Source organism: Mercurialis annua, linkage group LG1-X, assembly GCF_937616625.2.
Source record: "Mercurialis annua linkage group LG1-X, ddMerAnnu1.2, whole genome shotgun sequence".
NCBI lineage: Eukaryota > Viridiplantae > Streptophyta > Magnoliopsida > Malpighiales > Euphorbiaceae > Mercurialis > Mercurialis annua.
The window spans coordinates 70403395-70422260 of NC_065570.1; the positions used below are offsets into that span (position 1 = coordinate 70403395).

An 18866-nucleotide genomic window follows, 5' to 3' on the forward strand; every position below is an offset into this window, starting at 1 on the left:
AGCCTTTGCAAATGCTAATATGAATAAATATATAATTTTAAAAAGGCCTAATACCTTAAATGTAATGACCTATTAACCACTTTTCGATCCAATTTCGACGTTGAAAAATTATTAATTTTACTCACTTTTAAATTTTTTATTTTTAATTATTATTGGCACGTGTTTTTTCTGGCGGCCACCAAAAAATTGTGCAATTATCCGTATACTCACGTTAAATAGGTATAACTTAACTCAACCCCTCCCAACCCTTAGTTAGCTGACCTCCACCGTCTTCATCCTTCATCCCCTGTCACCACCACCACCCACCACCACGCACCCACTTCACAATCACCCTCACCATCACCAACTCCTTTAATCACACCCACAACGTCATACCATTTCTAGGGGTTGTTGTGAGATGTCGTTAGCCGCATAAACCTGGCCTTTGCAGGTTGTAACTGGTTGTTCGAACAAAATAACATGCGACGTTGTAAAAAAAACTGGAAACTTCCGACTGTTGTGGTTTTCAAATCCAGTTGATTCAACATTGTAGACGAACTGAAGGAATAGTTGAACCGGTGAAGATTATGGCCAAGTTCACCTCTGCTGGTGCATATGCTCACGCGTCAGTAGGATTGACGCCTACTGATACACGCTGACATCTGCCTCAGATCTGACATACGCTAACATCACCATAATGGGTGGTAATGATTTTTTTTTTAAAAAGAAGAAGTTGGCATTGATAAATAAAATTTGGATTCTATATAAAGCGTAAAAATGATAAAAAGAATTGGCATTTTTATTATCTCTTCTAAGTTTAATAGTATGTTTAAATAAGTTGATTGAAATTCATATATTCAAACTACATGCTCGTTCATTTCAACAAAAACAAACTACATGTTTGTTGTTAATTTTTACATAGATTCAATGTTTCGGGTTGAAAATTGAGAAATCTTTATATATACTCAGTCTATCACGTCATCTGTGTGTGTGGATAAGTCTATCACATAATAATATATCATTAAATGATAAATTTTGTAATATTACTATTCAAATATGTAAATAAGTAATAAACAAATTTACAAAATTATAATTACTTTAATTATGTGATTGCCTTAAATTACTGGATGATGTGATGGATAGTCTATATACAAATTTCTCTTGAAAATGATATCGATAAATAAGAGAATTATATAGCCAAAACTAGAGACGAGCACGTAGCTAATTAATATGACGTCTTATTAACAAATGCAAGCTTGGTTCAGAATTTCCAATGATCTTCCATTTCTTTCACACCTTTGCTACGGAAACTTTTCTACTTAAAGACAAATTAACTTACCACCTTATTAAATATTAAGAGTAAGTACCTCTAATTTGCAACCTACAACATTGATTAACCAATAAATCAAGTTTGATAGTATGCTTCGACACTTTAGATTACCATTTGCAGTAGGAAGATATAAAGCTGTTACCACCTCTAGCTAGCTGCAACACTCTCAATATAGCATCTGCATCTCACCTTAACCCTCAACCCATTCTTTAACTTGTCCCGTATGGGACATAAACACAAACGAGAGAATTTAAATTAAGGAGTAAATTGTACTAGTATGTTTTATAATTTCAATATGAATTTTTAGTCTTTAATTTTTAAAACACAAATTTTACTTTTCATAAGTTGAATTCGATCAATCGGAGTTGATATATATATCGTAATTTATTTTAGCATCTCTTTTATTTTTGAATTCCAATGTACTCTCGGATTGATTGAATTTCAATAGGTGATTTAAATCGTAAACATAATAAAATTTATAATCCAAGTTACTAAAAAAAATAAAAAAAATTCTCATTTGATACACATTTAGGAGACAAATTGATATTTGAGTTCTATATAAAATTATAGAAGTACCTTAAATTTTATAATTACAAAAATATATTCAATATTTATGATTAATTTAATTAAAGTGGTTCGGGTAATTAAGAACTAACATCAAACCCCAAGGCGTAGATGAGTTGTAAGGCACTCTTTTAGCTTAAGTGAGGTCGCGGGTTCGAACCGTACTCATGCATGCAGCCGTTTAAAATTTGGGGCCAGAACTTTACCTTCCGTAAGGGACCTACTCGTCTCGAGTGAGGTTTAGTCTGAATGTAGAAAGTTTAAAGATGCCGTTTCATAGTTGAGACCCGTTCAGGACATCTCATGTACCCTGTAACAAAAAAAAAAAACTCACATCAAAATCAAACTGAATCTAGTTAATCAAACTTTGCAAAAGTCCTATAACCAAATCAAAATAGAATTATATGCACTCCTAATTTCTACATGTTAATTTTAAATTTCCATTCTTTAGATATCGACGTATTTTTAATTTTCTAAAAATACTCCTTATTTTAAAGATTAGAATTGAAAATGCTATGATATAAAATTTAAAAATTAACCATGTCATTCTTAATTCCCAATCACTAAATTGTTTCTTCGATCTAACAAACATAAAACAGCAACGATTATGTTTTGTTATAGGTAAATGATATGGCAGAAAATGATAAAAATCAATTTAGACATACAATTCCAAAATAGAAAACAGTAAAAATAAAGGAAGAAAAATTTAAAAAGGTGTCAAGAATCTTAAATCACAGGCTTAACCATTAAAAAATAACTCAATTTTTTTGACTTTTTTATATGTGGTTCAAACTTTCAAAATCGTTAATTTTAACAAATTTTTCAATTTTTAATTTCAACTGTAGCCATTTGTCTAAATTGGAGAGAAAAAACATTCAAATATTCCTTTCACGTTTAAAATTCTTATGATAATAAAACAAATCGGAATAAAATGAAATAATATGAACGACATATTTGATTTTTCTTTTCAATATAATTTGAACAACTACTGTAATTGAAACTGAAAATTGAAAAATCGGTTAAAATTGTAAAATTTTAGTCAACCATAAAATAAAAAATAAAAAACTCTAAGATGTCCCTAATACCATATAGCTTACACTGCAAGTTTCTGTTTCCAGAAGCTCCAGCTCAGTAAGTTAGCTAGAAATGCCAGCTCAGCAAGTTAGTTAGAAACATGCTGCATTGTGTGTGTTGCTGAGATCAGCATGAGATCAGCATGAGTTTTTCATTATCAGCTTGTATAAATAGCTCAAGAGAGCAGTTACTTCTTTGTAACAGGTATTATTGATAATCAATCAATTTCTTTTCTCTCTCAATTTGAGAACTTGTTATGGTATCAGAGCTGGTTAATCCAGTCTCTATCGTTCAGATTTAATCAATTTCTGCTTCTTCTTCGTTGAGTTCAGCAATGGCGAATCAACAAAGACCAGAGGATTCTTTTTCAAGTCCGTTCTTCGTTCATCCAGGTGAAAATCCATCTTTAGTTCTTGTTCCTAAGATTTTATGTGGAGGAAATTATCATACATGGATTAGACAGATGAAAATGGCATTAATCACTAAGAATAAGTACAAATTTGTTAATGGATCGATAATCAAGCCTGATATTGATGACAATTTATTTTCTGCTTGGGAACGATGCAATAATCTTGTTATGTCATGGCTTTATAGAGCAGTTTCACCTGCTATTGCTGATAGTGTTGCTAATTTGGATACTGCTCTTGAGATATGGGAAGATTTGAAAGATAGATTCTCTTTAGGAGATTATTGTCGTATTGGAGATATATTGGAAGAGATTTATGCTTTGAATCAGAACACAATGAGTGTAACTGATTATTATACATCACTGAAAACTCTTTGGGATGAGCTTTACAGTTTGAAATCAGCACAGATTTGCAGATGTGAGCCTAAGTGCTCTTGTGGATTGACTGAGATTCTTAAGACAGAAAGATCTAATGAACAGGTGATTAAGTTTTTAAAGGGATTGAATGACAGTTTTAGTAACATCAGAACACAAATTTTGATGAATGAAAGGTTGCCTTTGATGAACAAGGTATTTTCAATGGTTAGCCAGAATGAGAGACAATTGCCTGGGGCAAGTACAAAAACAATTTCTGATTCTAGTGCCTTTATGGCACAGAGTCCTTATGATGATGAAGGAAGATCTGAGTATGAACCCACTGCCTGTTATGCTAGAGGCAGAGGTATGAACAGCTATAGAGGAAGTTCAAGTAACTATAGAGGAAGAGGTGGATATTACACTGGTTTTAACAACAAACAGAAGTTATGTACTCATTGTGGTAGATCTGGCCACACAATTGATATATGCTATAAAAAGCATGGATACCCTCCTGGTTTTGGTCAAAACTTCAGACCAGAATCTTCATTTGCTAATCAAGTGCAGTTTGAAAATGCAGATTCTTATGAGCAGGAAATAGATCATAGTTCTTATGATTCAAAGAATATGAATAATCATCAATTCAATGAAGGAAACAAGATAAGCAGGCATATTTCAGAAAAATCCTCCGGTCAAAAATCTGAATCTAGTATGGTTCTTCCATTCACTCCTGAGCAGTGTCAGCAAATCATGGCAATTATTCAATCCTCCAATCAATCCATTTCCAATGATCACAGTAGAGTTAATTCTCTCACTGCTGATTTTCAGACTCTGACTACAGATCAAGGTAATGGTCATTTTTGCAACCTTAGTGCAAAAACATATAGAAACTCATGGATTGTGGACACTGGTGCCACTGATCATATTCTTTGCAATTCTGCTCTTTTTAAGCAGAGTACTCCTGTCAATAATGTTCATGTTAGGTTGCCAACTGGACAACTCATTCCAGTCACACACATAGGGATTGTTGAACTGAATCCCTCCTTAACTTTGCATAATGTTCTTCATGTGCCAAGTTTTGACTTCAACCTAATATCTGCTAGTAAACTCACTGATGACAGAGATGTTTGCTTAATTCTGCATCATGGATTATGTTTTATTCAGGAAATCCAAAAATGGAGGATGATTGGTTTGGCTGAAAAGAGAGATGGACTATATCAAATGGTTTCCCAGAAAGCTCAAAATTCTGCAGTCATGAATGTAATTCATAAGCCTAAGTTTGATCTCTGGCACTATAGATTAGGACATCTCTCAGCTCCAAGACTCAAGCTTCTACAACAGATAGATCCCTCTGTTGAAATGTGTCAAACAATGGCTTGTGATGTTTGTCACTTAGCTAAGCAGAAGAAGTTGTCTTTTCCTATTAGCAAAACAAAAACTCTGCAGGTTTTTGATCTTGTGCATGCAGATATTTGGGGTCCAATAAACACTATGTCCATTAATGGTTACAAGTATTTTTTGACTTTAGTGGATGATTTTTCAAGGTTTACTTGGGTGTTCTTCATGAAAAATAAATCTGAAACAAGATATCATTTGCAGAATTTTCTTGCTTATGTTAAGAACCAATTCTCCACCTGTATTAAGATTTTGAGATCAGACAATGGTGTGGAGTTTGAATTTTCAGATTTCTACCAGCAGTTTGGAATTCTGCATCAAACTAGCTGTACATATACACCAGAACAAAACTCCACTGTTGAAAGAAAGCATCAGCACATCCTCAATGTAGCCAGGGCTCTCAGGTTTCAATCTTCTCTTCCTCTTCAATTCTGGTCTCATTGTGTGTTGCATGCTGTTTATTTAATAAACAGGACTCCATCTCCTGTCATTTCAAACACAACTCCTTTCAATAAACTTTATGATAAACAACCTTCTTTTACCAATCTCAAGGTATTTGGTTGTTTATGCTTTGCAAGTACTATTGCTGCAAACAGGAAAAAGTTTGATCCAAGGGCAATAAAATGCATTTTCATTGGTTATCCACCAAACATAAAAGGATATCTTTTGTATGACTTACACAAAAGATCTCTGTTTGTGTCTAGGCATGTTATTTTTTATGAAGATCAATTTCCATATTCAACTGATATACCTCAAAAAACTTCCAGTACTGACTTAGATTGTGATTTGCTCTTACTTTCAAAAACTTCTTCTCTTCTTGATACTGCACAATCTATTCCTAGCTCACCACCTACAAATCCTTCTTCAGCTTGGTCTTCCAGTCCAGCTGCTTCTCCATCCATTCCTACCATTTTCAGTTCTTCAGATTTTCCTACCCTTAGAAGATCTACTAGAACTGCTTCATTACCAAACCATCTCAAAGACTTCTCTTGTTCTTTACCTCCTTCTCTTGTCAAACATTCCACCACTCCACATCATATTTCCACTGTCTTATCCTATGACAGATTATCTTCAGCTCACAAAACCTTTGCTTTAAACATAAACTCCACCACTGAACCTCACACATATAACCAAGCAATCCAACATGAATGCTGGAAACATGCCATGGCCTCTGAAATTGAAGCCTTAGAAGCCAATCATACTTGGAAAATTATAGACTTACCTCCAGGAAAGTCTCCAATTGGATGCAAATGGGTATTTAGACTCAAATACAAGTCTGATGGATCAATTGACAGATGTAAGGCCAGATTAGTAGCCAAGGGTTACACTCAAAGAGAAGGACTTGACTTTACAGACACATTCTCCCCAGTAGCCAAAATGACAACTATCAGAACATTACTTGCTTTGGCAGCTAAACAGAAATGGCATCTTCACCAGTTAGATATAAACAATGCTTTCTTACATGGTGATCTTCATGAAGAAGTTTATATGAAGCTTCCTCCTGGTTTTGATGGCTCAACTGGTAAAGTTTGCAAATTGCAGAAGTCTTTGTATGGCCTTAAGCAAGCTAGTAGACAGTGGCACTTCAAGTTAACTTCTGCACTCATCAATATTGGCTTCACACAAGCAGTTTCTGATCCTTCTCTCTTCATTAAGCATACTGATACTTCCTTCATTGCTCTTGTCATTTATGTAGATGATGTCATTCTGGCAAGCACTTCTCTTCCAGAAATTGATAACATTAAATCATACTTACACAAGGAGTTCAGTATCAAAGATTTAGGCACTTTGAAATATTTCTTGGGTTTGGAAATTGCTAGATCCTCTACTGGCATTCATCTTTCCCAGAGAAAATATGCTTTAGACTTGCTCAAGGATAGTGGTTTTCTGGATTCTAAACCAGTTCCTTCACCTATGATAGCTTCTAACAGACTCATCAAAGATGACAAGGACTTACTCTCAGATAACACTGCTTATAGACAGCTTATTGGTAAACTGTTATATCTCTGTACAACTAGACCTGACATCTCCTATGCCATCCAGCAACTGTCTCAATTTCTTGATTGCCCTACTCATGCTCATCAGGCTGCTGCTCACAGAGTTTTGAGGTATCTCAAGGGTACTCCAGGGCAAGGTCTTTTCCTATCTGCTTCTGCAGATCTCAAGCTCACTGCATTCACAGATGCAGACTGGGCAACTTGCCTGGATACCAGAAGATCAGTTTCTGGATTTTGTGTCTTCTTGGGTTCATCCTTACTCTCATGGAAGTCCAAAAAGCAAACTACCATTTCCAGGTCTAGCTCTGAGGCAGAATACAGAGCCCTTGCTGCTCTTACATGTGAGATTCAATGGTTGACTTATTTGTTTCAAGATCTGCAGATTCCTATTTCTTTACCTGTCCAGGTTTACTGTGATAGCAATTCTGCTATACAACTTGCTCAGAATCCAGTTTTCCATGAAAGGTCTAAGCACATAGAGATTGACTGTCATCTTATCAGAGAAAAAATCAACTCTGGCTTGATTCACCTATTGCCTATTTCTACTACTTCTCAATTAGCTGATTGCTTGACAAAGGCACTTCCTCCTATTGCCTTTCAGTCTGCTATTTCCAAGCTGAGCCTTTCAAACATTTACATGTCTCAGCTTGAGGGGGGGTAATACCATATAGCTTACACTGCAAGTTTCTGTTTCCAGAAGCTCCAGCTCAGCAAGTTAGCTAGAAATGCCAGCTCAGCAAGTTAGTTAGAAACATGCTGCATTGTGTGTGTTGCTGAGATCAGCATGAGATCAGCATGAGTTTTTCATTATCAGCTTGTATAAATAGCTCAAGAGAGCAGTTACTTCTTTGTAACAAGTATTATTGATAATCAATCAATTTCTTTTCTCTCTCAATTTGAGAACTTGTTAGTCCCATTTTCAGCTGATCAAGTCTAATTCAAAACGCATGCAGCTTTTGTATATATCTAAGAAACATAGAACCAGTGTCCGTCTACAAATACAGCAAATCATGAACTACCATACTTATTTCCTTAAAATGCTGAGTAACTACAATCTGAAATCTCTGGCTTTTGCTGCTGTTTTGGTTCATATTTGCTTTGGTGTTTCAAAAGGGCATTTGCAAACTGGGTTCTATTCACAGACGTGTCCGGAAGCAGAAACTATTGTTTTAAATGTTGTCCGATCAGCTGTTTCTGATGATCATCGGATTGCTGCCAAGTTGCTCAGGCTCTTCTTCCATGACTGCTTTGTTCAGGTACTTAAACGAGCACTGCGTACAAATACTCCTATAATTTTTAGTATAACTAAGCTGATAGATTTCTTTTGCTTAATTTGTTTCAGGGGTGCGATGGGTCGATTTTGGTGGATGATGGGGAGAGAAATGCAAGAGAGCACTTGGGAGTGGGAGGTTTTGAAGTGATAGAAAATGCTAAAACAGAATTAGAAGAGAATTGCCCAGGAGTTGTTTCTTGTGCAGACATTGTAGCATTAGCTGCCCGTGATGCTGTTTTCTTGGTACTTGTTGAGCTTATATATAGATGTTTTCTATAGAATGTTATATATTTGTAAATAATGATGACCATGGTGTGAAATTGTAGAGTAAAGGGCCATTTATTGAGGTCCCAACTGGAAGAAGAGATGGCCTGATTTCAGAAGTGGGACTCGCTGCTGATTTGCCTGATGTCGATGATTCAACTGAGGTTCTTAAATCCAAGTTCCAACATAAAGGGCTTTCAGATAAAGACCTTCTCCTTCTTAGTGCGGGTATGCCTTCAGTCATCCCTTCCAATTTTTAATGTAACATTTCAAATCTTTGATCCTTGGAGTATTATGTTTATCATCATTATACTTTCTTGATCATATATTTATTTCTTGTGCATCACATGGTCCTCACATGAATTTATGGATGGAGCTTTAGCTTGAGACTTCACAGTCTTAAATATAACTCTGAGGATAAAGGACCAATTCACCCCTTAACTTGGATCATAATATTAAAAAAGTTATTTTTAGCTATTTTTGACAATCAAATCACAACTTGTCAATTCTGAGGATTCCAATGGTTGGTTCGAAATTCATGGTCTACTATTTACTATCCAAACTAGATTTATATATTAGATTTCTACAAGGTTATATCATATTTTTATTTCAAATAATGCATAAAATCTAATCCAGAAATCAAGTTTCAAACTCTACACGTAAATAAACAGACCTAATACGGACTAAAATTTGAGCTCGAGCCAAATTTGATGAAACGGATACGTGTCTAAGACCGGCTGAAGCGGGCCGGGCTTGGACAATTATCCAGCTAGGTGAGCAGCTCTATTTGAAGGCATGCACCTCATCTAAATTGTGAATTTAATTGTCAGAAAATGTTGAATATTATAATTTTTGAAACTTGATTCAAATTGAGGGGGTGAATCGAACCTTTAATTAGACCAAAACCAGACCATAAAATTTATACATGAATGAAAGTCCCTGTTTGTATAGAAAATTACAAAATAAAAAATGTGTAATGAAATTAAATATAAATGATCAGGTGGGCATTCAATTGGTACAACAGCATGTTTTTTCATGCCAAATAGGCTTTACAACTTCCATGGAGAAGGAGACTCCGACCCAGAAATCAACCCTCGGCTTCTTCCACAACTAAAAGATCAATGCCCTTTTGATGGAGATTCCAACGTCAGAATTCCTCTGGATTTGGGCTCTGAATCAACCTTCGATGCTCATATATTTCAAAATATCAGAAATGGGTTCGCTGTGATTGCATCAGATGCCAGGCTTTATGATGACAGAAACATTAAAAAAATGGTGGACACATATGCTCAAGGCTTCTCCAGGTCAAGAAGAAGGAGATCATCTTTTCAAAATGATTTTGCTGTAGCAATGGTCAAACTGGGGACCATTGGTGTTAAAACAGGGGAAGACGGAGAGATCAGAAGAGTTTGTAATGCTCTTAATTAATTCAAAAAAAAATACTACTATTGTGTTTATTGTTAGGTAATGCATTTTTAGGTAGTAATATAGAAAAATATTTTATTTGGAAGGATGTGCTTGATTTAATTAAGAGTTTTTTATTTTATTTTAAGGGTTGGCGGTTGGGAGCTAAGCATCATAAACAATCGATAAAATGTATTTAAAATATATTAAATATTTTAATTTTAATTTAATCAATATTTCTTATTAAAATATATTTATATAAATTATATTCAGCCATTTCTTTTAAATGTCAAAATAGTTTCTATCGCTAATAAAAAAATTCTTACAATGTAATAGTAGTTTATTTTAAAATTATATTATGTTACAAAATTTAAAATAAATACAATCAATTCTATTTACAAAATCTAAATTGTAATTTTTTTTATAGTAAATATACTCATACATTTAATTTAAAATTGTCAAATTAAATATTTTTCTTTGAATATAATGAAAATATTATCTGTACAGAACTTGTTACATCCAATATAAATAAAATTTAAATTTATTTCAAATATACATTACTTATAATAATGCAATCAATTTTTACAATTTTTTTTAATAAAATGATAATGAAAATCTTTTATATAGCTGTCTTTCATATTAAATTGATATAGGAAAATTCTCAAAAAAAAAAAATTGATATAGGAAGATTTAGAGGAATTAGAGGAATTATTACAAAATAGGAACGGCCCCGTTTGAAGTCTATGTGTCTTCTATGTCCATCAGTATGACGACAGTTCAGTGAGTCTCTTCTCCTTCAGTAATCAGTTAAACTGAATGAAAAAAACCGAATTTTTTGTTTGGCTCCAAAACCCAAAGAAATACAGACAATGGGAACCATCTTCAACAACAGCAACAAAATTCGAAGCTTTACATCACACAATCAAACCCCACCGTCATGCACTCGCACACACCAGATCGGCGCTCTTCTTATAATCATCACCACCTTCTTCCTCACGCGCCTCTTCGACCAATCATTTTCTGCCTCCCGCGCTATTTCCTCGTCCCAATCACACTCAATATCACAAACCCTAAGCAGTGGATCTTTCACCTGGCCACAAAGAGGCTACGGGACTCACGTCACGCTAAAGATCTATATCTACGAAGAGACCGAGATTGACGGATTAACAGAGTTACTTCACGGTCGAGACGGAAAGATAACCGCCGATGCTTGCGTTAAAGGCCAGTGGGGCACTCAGGTAACTTTATTGACTCATTTTAGTCGTATTAGTAATAATGCTGTACTTAATTGTATCAATTTAATCTATTTGTGAATGTACTGATGAATGTTGAGGGTATTTATATTGTATTTTTAGGTTAAAATACACAGGCTGCTTTCGAATTCGAGGTTTAGAACGAGAAAGAAAGAAGAAGCTGATTTATTCTTTGTTCCATCTTATGTGAAATGTGTTCGAATGTTTGGTGGTCTTAATGATAAAGAAATTAATCATACTTATGTCAAGGTATTGTTTTTTGACATGTTTACTGCTTTATAAGTTATTTTTACTTTGTTTTGATTTGGTTGTTCTATTCAGGTGTTAAGTCAGATGCCCTATTTTAGGCGTTCTGGAGGGCGTGATCATGTGATTATCTTTCCTAGGTATGCAATTTTATCAGTGAACTGGAAAAGTTATGGTTTTCAATGTTTTTGATTCAATTGGTAGATTTTTTTTAATTAAACTGGAAAAGTTATGGTTTTCAATGTTTTTGATTCAATTGGTAGATTTTTTCTAATTACTCTAAGATAGATTAGTGACACTGGTTATAAAAACAACAGAGGTGGATGGTTTCACTGCGGTTTCTATTAGCATATATAGTCTCGTTTCTATTTAATATTAGCTTGCATTTTTGCAAGTTTTTCATCACTTGGCATTTGAATGATACAAGATTACAACTCATATTTTTGTTTGTGTGCAGCGGAGCAGGAGCACACTTATTTAGATCTTGGTCAACTTACATAAATCGATCTATTATTCTCACTCCTGAGGTAGATTTCATGCTTCTGAACATGCTTAGTTTATAGTAAGTTATTTATCGCTTTATTACAATTATTGCTGGGTGTGTTGGAGGGAGAGAAGTGAAAATTTTATGATTTATTTAACCTTTTCAGTTTGATAAAACACTTGCATTTTATTGCCCTCATGCTCCGTTTCCAGTCTAATTGTTTGATTTAAAGAATTTTGGCTTTTTGTGTGTTAGTGTAGGGCGATCGGACTGATAAGAAAGATACAAGTGCTTTTAATACATGGAAGGATATCATCATTCCCGGCAATGTTGATGATGGGATGACTAAAAGTGGAACCCGCATGGTTCAACCTTTGCCATTATCAAAGAGGAAGTATTTGGCAAATTATTTAGGCCGTGCACAAGGAAAAGTCGGTCGTGTTAAGTTAATAGAGCTTGCAAACCAATATTCAAATAAGGTATTTAATTTTCTTTGAGTTACTTTACTTCCAAATTCTTGATTATTAACTAGACTGAATAAGTTTCTATTTTCATTCTTCCTTCATGTAAAACACATGAAAAAAGTTTAAATGGTTGGCATTAATAAGACGTAATTCACATAGTTAATCTTATGCTTGGGTAATGATTGGTGATTTGATGGCGCTTTCTTTGTTATTAATCATATGTAGTGGCTATCTGTTCACTAGCCTTGAAATTTAAGCGACATTTCTCTTTGAAACTAGATTTCTTATTTTAGGCTGGATGCAATTGTTTTTAGATATGCACAATGTAATTTAGCAATGCTGATTATTATGAATAATACTCATGCTTTTTTTGCATAGAGTTATTAATTCTGATGCTTACCAAGTGACTTAGCATTTTCACCCTGAATTATGAACAGTTGGAATGCCCGGAGTTGAAGTTTAGCGGCCCTGACAAATTTGGAAAAGTAGACTATTTTCAGCACCTCAGGAATGCAAAATTCTGTCTTGCTCCACGTGGGGAATCTTCTTGGACACTTCGCTTTTACGAGTCATTTTTTGTGGTAGGTCCGCCTCTCTCTTTTGCGCAAGACACATGCATGTAAAAGAGATGCAATTGAGCTGATATTTGTTCTTCTGTTCAACAGGAGTGTGTCCCAGTTATTTTATCAGATGCAGCAGAGCTGCCTTTCCAGAATGTGATTGACTACTCGCATGTTTCAATCAAATGGCCATCTACTCAAATTGGTCCTGAGCTTCTGGAGTATTTAGAATCTATACCAGGTCAAACTCACTAAACTTGTATTACTAGTATAATGCATTGGATCATGCGATTAAACTTTGGTGTTGTGTTTCAGATGAAGATATAGAAAGGATGATAGCCAATGGGAGACGAGTAAGGTGTTTATGGGTATATGCCCCTGAATCTGAGCAGTGTTCTGCAATGCAAGGAATAATGTGGGAACTTCAGAGAAAAGTAAGGCAATTCCACCAATCAATTGAGACATTCTGGCTACACAATCGAACCATTGTGAACCGAAATTTGGTAGAATTCTCTAGTTGGAAGGCTCCCATGCCTCTGCCATGATTGTTCTTGAACTTGCTTATCTTTACTGTATATCTGGGTACATCACAATATTTCATTTTTTTTTACTCTAGATGAATGTCAAGTGCCACTAAATCGATAGGTATAGAAAATTGTCTCCTTGTAGTTTTAAGGGAATCAAATTCACGTAATGTAAAGGCGTCTAGCACTGTATACTATGAGAGAAATTGACGATGATCAATGCATTTCTTTTCCGTGCTCCGGATAAAGTTTGTTGCTGTTGATATGAACTGAATTTTATAGGTCATCCATGGTGGATTGCTGCAATGACTAAAATTTATTATTTCGTATTATTTAATCTTGCTCATTATGCAGTTGAACGGAAATATCCCCAATCAAAATTCTAAATTGCCCTAATTTCCAATTGCGCTTGTAAGTAATATGGGCCTCTATAAATTATGAAACCACTTTTAATGTGGTAAATGTACTTGTTGATGCTTACATAAGCAACATATATTATGACACGTGTGAGGCTACAGTTGCAGAACTTTATCAACAAGAATCCAAAATGGGCAACGGGATTGCACCACGTCCACAAAAGATCAGCAAAATATGTGTAATTCTCATTTTCTGTAACTGTGCTCTGTGGTTTGGAGAATATGGGAACTAGCTTATTCACCAGTTGTAGTTTTTCCTGGAGATATCATCACCACCAAATAGTTCCTTGCGGCAATTCTGTAGCTAAAGCATCTGCAGAAGCAGAAGCAAGAGAAAATGAGAAATTATTATCTGGATTTTGGACGAGAAGAACAGTTTTGGGTACTGGCATTTCTTTGGTCTCCTCTTCATTTCCAGGAGAAGGATTGGCAATTATTAAACAAGGACCTTTAGCTGGCAGAATCCCTGGTTTATCTGAAACTGATGAACAAGGTTAGTTTTCATGCTTTTATATTGATAATTCCTATTGTTTTTCAATACAAAATTTATACCTCTGTTTGCTTTCTAATTTCTCTCTTTCCTTTTCCCTACTAAAATAGAAGTGCAGCCATTAAAGTTAGACTTAAATTCAAATACAATCATGAACTATTATAGCGGCTAGTTTTTGCAATTTAAAGTATGATTTTTTTCTTTTTTGCAATTCAAATCACCTATTATATATCCCATCAGTTCTTGCTCATATGAACACCAAGCACCGCTTAAATTCAAATCACCTATTGTAAATCCAGCCAATTCGTGCTTTTTTATTGTTGGATTCCCGCGTCATCAGTACGAATATGCCAATTGATTAGAATTTTAATTGGTGATGCGAATTGCAAAACAAAAATAAAAATTTATGTTTCGAATTGCGAAACTAGAAGTTGAAGTGGATGATTTTATTTGCATTTAACCTTTGTAGGACAAATACTTCATTGTCCCGTTTCGGAAACTTTTGGACACTTGACGTTTCAGACACGAAACTTCATTTTTTACATGAGAAATCTTAAAATAATACGGTTTTGCTATTGCCCGTATTCAAGTGTCCCGTTTTCCCGTGTCCGTATCCATGCTACCTAGCTTTTAACTTCAAAATTACTGCAAAAAAGCTTGTTAATGGTTGTGTTTTTGGTTGACAGGAAATGTAGCTGGTAGTTCGTTATTCCATATAAATTACTGTTTCAAAATCAGTGATCTAGTCTCCTGAAATTTCAACATAGAAAAATGAAATTTTGCATGCTATCATAATTGAATGGAACATTTTGAGCTACATTTTTAGAGTATAAGTGAAATAGTCAACTTCACTGTGCAAAATATTCCCAGACAGGCTTTAGGACATACCGTAGACCAGATGAGAAATCCGGAGGGCATGGCGTAGGATGGAGTCCAATTATCCCTTATGTCTTTAAAGTTCCTCAAGATTGGGAAGAGGTATTATCATTGATCTCTACCGCAGTCATTAAATCTTTTCAGCTATTCATTTATTGAAGATAGAAGGTTTTTTCTCGTGTCGCCAATGGTGTGACTATTACGTAAGTACCTACAATCTTGACCGGAATTAATATTCCATCTTTCTAACAGGTTCCAGTATCTATTGCTGATCTTGGTGGCACAGAGATTGATTTACGATTTGCCAGCTCCAAGGAAGGACGTGCATTTGTCATTGTTGCGCCTGTTCTTAGATTTGCTGATGGTAATTAAGTTTCATATTGCTCCTCTTTTCTTAAAGCGTATTCTCCTGGACCAATGGTGGCTTTGGTGACTTATACAGATCTTGGTGATAATGCGACAATTGAACGCATTGGACCTCCAGAGAAGGTGATCAGTGCATTCGGACCCGAAGTTATCGGAGAGAATGTGGAAGGGAAGGTTGTTAGTATGAATGTAGCAGAACATTCTGGAAGAACATATTATCAGTACGAGCTAGAGCCGCCTCATATACTGATCACTGCCACTGCTGCTGGAAATCGGTTCTACCTGTTTGGTGTTACCGGGAATGGTAAGGAGTGTTCTTTAGTCATGGACTCACAATTGCAAGCTATTAGATAAAGCAGTTAAACTTTTCACAAATTTTGTAGGTCTTCAATGGAAGAGGCATTACAAGGATCTGAAGACAATAGCCGAATCTTTCCGTGTTGTCTAGTCCTAAATTAGCTCAAGCAAATTATAGGATGCATTTTTCCCCCCTATACTGCAAATTTAAGCAACAAAATGAGCAAATAGGAGATTGCATTATACTATCTATATGTGTAGCATGGCAAAGAAATGCTTAAACAAGAAATGCTGAAATTGAAAACAAAAAAACGATATTTTTTACACCACCAAATATATAGTTTTCAAGTTGTAGAAAACTGATATGCGTCCAGGAGTTTAGAAGTTTTTGTATAACAAAGCTATGTACTGAGAGGCATAACTGAGCTGCGTCCAGGAGTCTTTGGAAGCCGTTTATTCATCGTAACCATTCGCATACTTTCGGCCTTCTCCCAACTGTCCGAAGCAGCATATATATTTGAAAGCAGCAAAGAATGTGGATCATTTCCAGAATCCGCTCTGTAATCTTTTCTGTTAACCTCTTCCATCACCTTTTCTGCCATATCCATATTGAAATGAACTCGACAAGCTCCAAGCAACGAACCCCAAATCACATCATTTGGTTTCATCTGCATTCTCTTAATAAAATCATATGCATCTTGGAGTCTTCCCGCTCGCCCGAGAAGATCAACCATACAACCGTAATGCTTAATGTTCACGGCTAGCTCACACTTCTCCATCTTAGAAAAAATCTCTAAACCTTCATCTACAAATCCTCCGTGCGCGCAAGCCGAAAGAACAGATAAATATGTTATCTTGTCAGGACTCTCATTGGACTCTTCCATCCTTCTGAAAAAGCCGAGTGCTTCCGAGCACTGTCCATGAATAGCAAAACCTGATATCATAGCATTCCAACAGGATTTATTCTTATAACACATCCCTTCAAAAATTGATCTTGCAGTAGTTAAATCCCCACATTTTGCATACATGTCAACTAATGCATTCATAACAAATTGATTAAGCTTTATCCCTTTATCATACACCATTTGATGAACATCTTTACCAACATCTAATAAGCCTAACTGAGCACAAGCAGATAAAACACTCACAATAGTTACTTCATCAGGTTCAAAGCCATCTACTTGCATACTTCCAAATGCCTCCAATGCTTGCTCACAAAACCCATTTTGTGCATATCCACAAATCAAAGAATTCCAATTCACCAAGTTCCTAATTGGTATCCTATCAAAAATTGCCCTTGCCTCTTCCACTTCACCTAACTTGCAATACCCTGAAATCATTGATGACCATACAAAAAAATTCCTCTGTGGCATCATTTCAAAAATTACCCTTGCATCTGTCATGTTTCCTTTGCTTGCATAGCCATCAACCATTACGGTCCATGTTACCACATTCTTCAATTCAAGAGGTACTTGATCAAACAAAGACCTAGCACCAACCAAATCTCCGTTCCTCGCGAACCCGTCGATCATCTCAATCCAGGTCACCGTAGTTTTTACCGACATCCTCTCAAACAAACCGGAAGGTGATTTCACGTCCCCATTTCTAATATATCCACCAACCATAGCATTCCATGTCACAACATTTCTGTCAGGCATATAATCAAACAGTTTACGTGCATCAACTATATCCCCACATTTTGCATACATGGTAATCAAAGAAGTTCCAATAACTACATCAAAGTCCACACCTTTCTTAACTACCTCAGTGTGTAAAGATTTCCCATAAGTTAAATCAGAGCTAGAAGCACAGGCCTTGAGAACTAAAGGCACTAAGCCTAACAAATAAGCTCCTCTACATGGAATTTGGTTATATAACACTAAGGCTTCTCTATGGGATCCTTGAGAAAGGTAGTTCCTTATAATGCAAGACCAATTGGGTTGATCTGGAATTGTCTTTGTTGAATTCTTTTTTAAAATTTTGATTTGGGTCCCTTTCGTTTGGTTGTTGATCATTCATAGACCATATTGACAAGCAATAACACCCAGAAGCTACATAGAAATGTATTGTGGCTTGCTTTTCTGAGATTACCCGATAGGACAATTTATTTTTGGTATAAATCAATGGAAGGAGCATACAATGATAGCAATCCAACTAAAAATAATTTGTTAAGCGATGAGATGAAATAATGGTATCTGTCGTTTCAAACTTTTGCGGGGTCAACCGAAGAACAAAGTGATGTCGTCTCTGATAGATGATGAGTTGCCGAAAAACTAGAATTAAGAATCAAAAGTAGAGACAGATGTTAGAAATTAGTTAGTGTGATGTTGCTTTTTTATGTTCAGTGGAGGAATGGGTTATGTTTGTCCCAAATTACACCTTGCTCAACTTAGATCACATATTCTTTCTACTTTTTTTTCTTTCAAGATTAAATGAATCAAGAATCAAATATATGTGTGCAATTGTTCTTAGATTTGCTCATCAATTTTTGCTGTTTATTGATAAAGATAGTAATGCTTGGCCATATGCTCTAGATGTAGGGGCCAACAATCTGTCTTTAAACCGAATTAACCGGTTTAATAGAAACTAGACATTGCTCATATGCCTGAATGTAGAGGTGGCCATGGGCCGGTTCGACCCGTGAACCAGTCCGGTCAAATTCTTCCCAAAATTGGTTAAATTCGAAATTGAACCAAAATCGGCTTGAAACTGTAAGGAGATCGGTTCCGAGCTGATTATAACTCTCTCGGATCATAAGGTATATCTTCTTCATCAGCTGATGAAAGAGTGAAAGGAAGGAAGTTTTAACAATGTCAATCATTGGTTCAGTTTGATTTTGATATGAAATTT

The 18866-nt window shown here is 35.3% G+C and overlaps 4 protein-coding genes across 5 annotated transcripts; 3 read left to right on the forward strand and 1 right to left on the reverse strand.

The window, feature by feature from the left end:
* The first annotated feature begins 8112 nt into the window (after positions 1–8112).
* LOC126687553 (peroxidase 43-like) lies at positions 8113–10115 on the forward strand. The gene is made up of 4 exons (XM_050382116.2): positions 8113–8355; positions 8442–8615; positions 8699–8864; positions 9637–10115. The coding sequence occupies exons 1-4, from the start codon at positions 8137–8139 to the stop codon at positions 10062–10064; spliced, it is 987 nt and encodes a 328-aa protein (XP_050238073.1). The 5' UTR covers positions 8113–8136; the 3' UTR covers positions 10065–10115.
* Positions 10116–10808: 693 nt separating this feature from the next.
* On the forward strand, positions 10809–13819 carry LOC126687529 (probable glucuronosyltransferase Os01g0926700). The gene is made up of 8 exons (XM_050382093.2): positions 10809–11278; positions 11396–11542; positions 11615–11679; positions 11997–12066; positions 12284–12502; positions 12925–13068; positions 13153–13288; positions 13363–13819. Exons 1-8 carry the CDS (start codon positions 10910–10912, stop codon positions 13590–13592), a joined length of 1380 nt encoding a protein of 459 aa, XP_050238050.1. The 5' UTR covers positions 10809–10909; the 3' UTR covers positions 13593–13819.
* Positions 13820–14139: 320 nt separating this feature from the next.
* LOC126687560 (psbP domain-containing protein 4, chloroplastic) lies at positions 14140–16350 on the forward strand. 2 transcript variants are annotated; one of them, XM_050382122.2, is made up of 5 exons: positions 14140–14480; positions 15352–15455; positions 15606–15717; positions 15796–16023; positions 16103–16350. In XM_050382122.2, the coding sequence occupies exons 1-5, from the start codon at positions 14210–14212 to the stop codon at positions 16165–16167; spliced, it is 780 nt and encodes a 259-aa protein (XP_050238079.1). In that variant the 5' UTR covers positions 14140–14209; the 3' UTR covers positions 16168–16350. The 2 variants fall into 2 exon arrangements, with proteins under 2 accessions (XP_050238079.1, XP_050238082.1); XM_050382125.2 differs by having other exon boundaries at positions 14387–14480; positions 15348–15455.
* LOC126687506 (pentatricopeptide repeat-containing protein At3g21470) lies at positions 16237–18492 on the reverse strand. The gene has a single exon (XM_050382067.2). It carries the CDS (start codon positions 18029–18031, stop codon positions 16418–16420), a length of 1614 nt encoding a protein of 537 aa, XP_050238024.1. The 5' UTR covers positions 18032–18492; the 3' UTR covers positions 16237–16417.
* Positions 18493–18866: the final 374 nt, after the last annotated feature.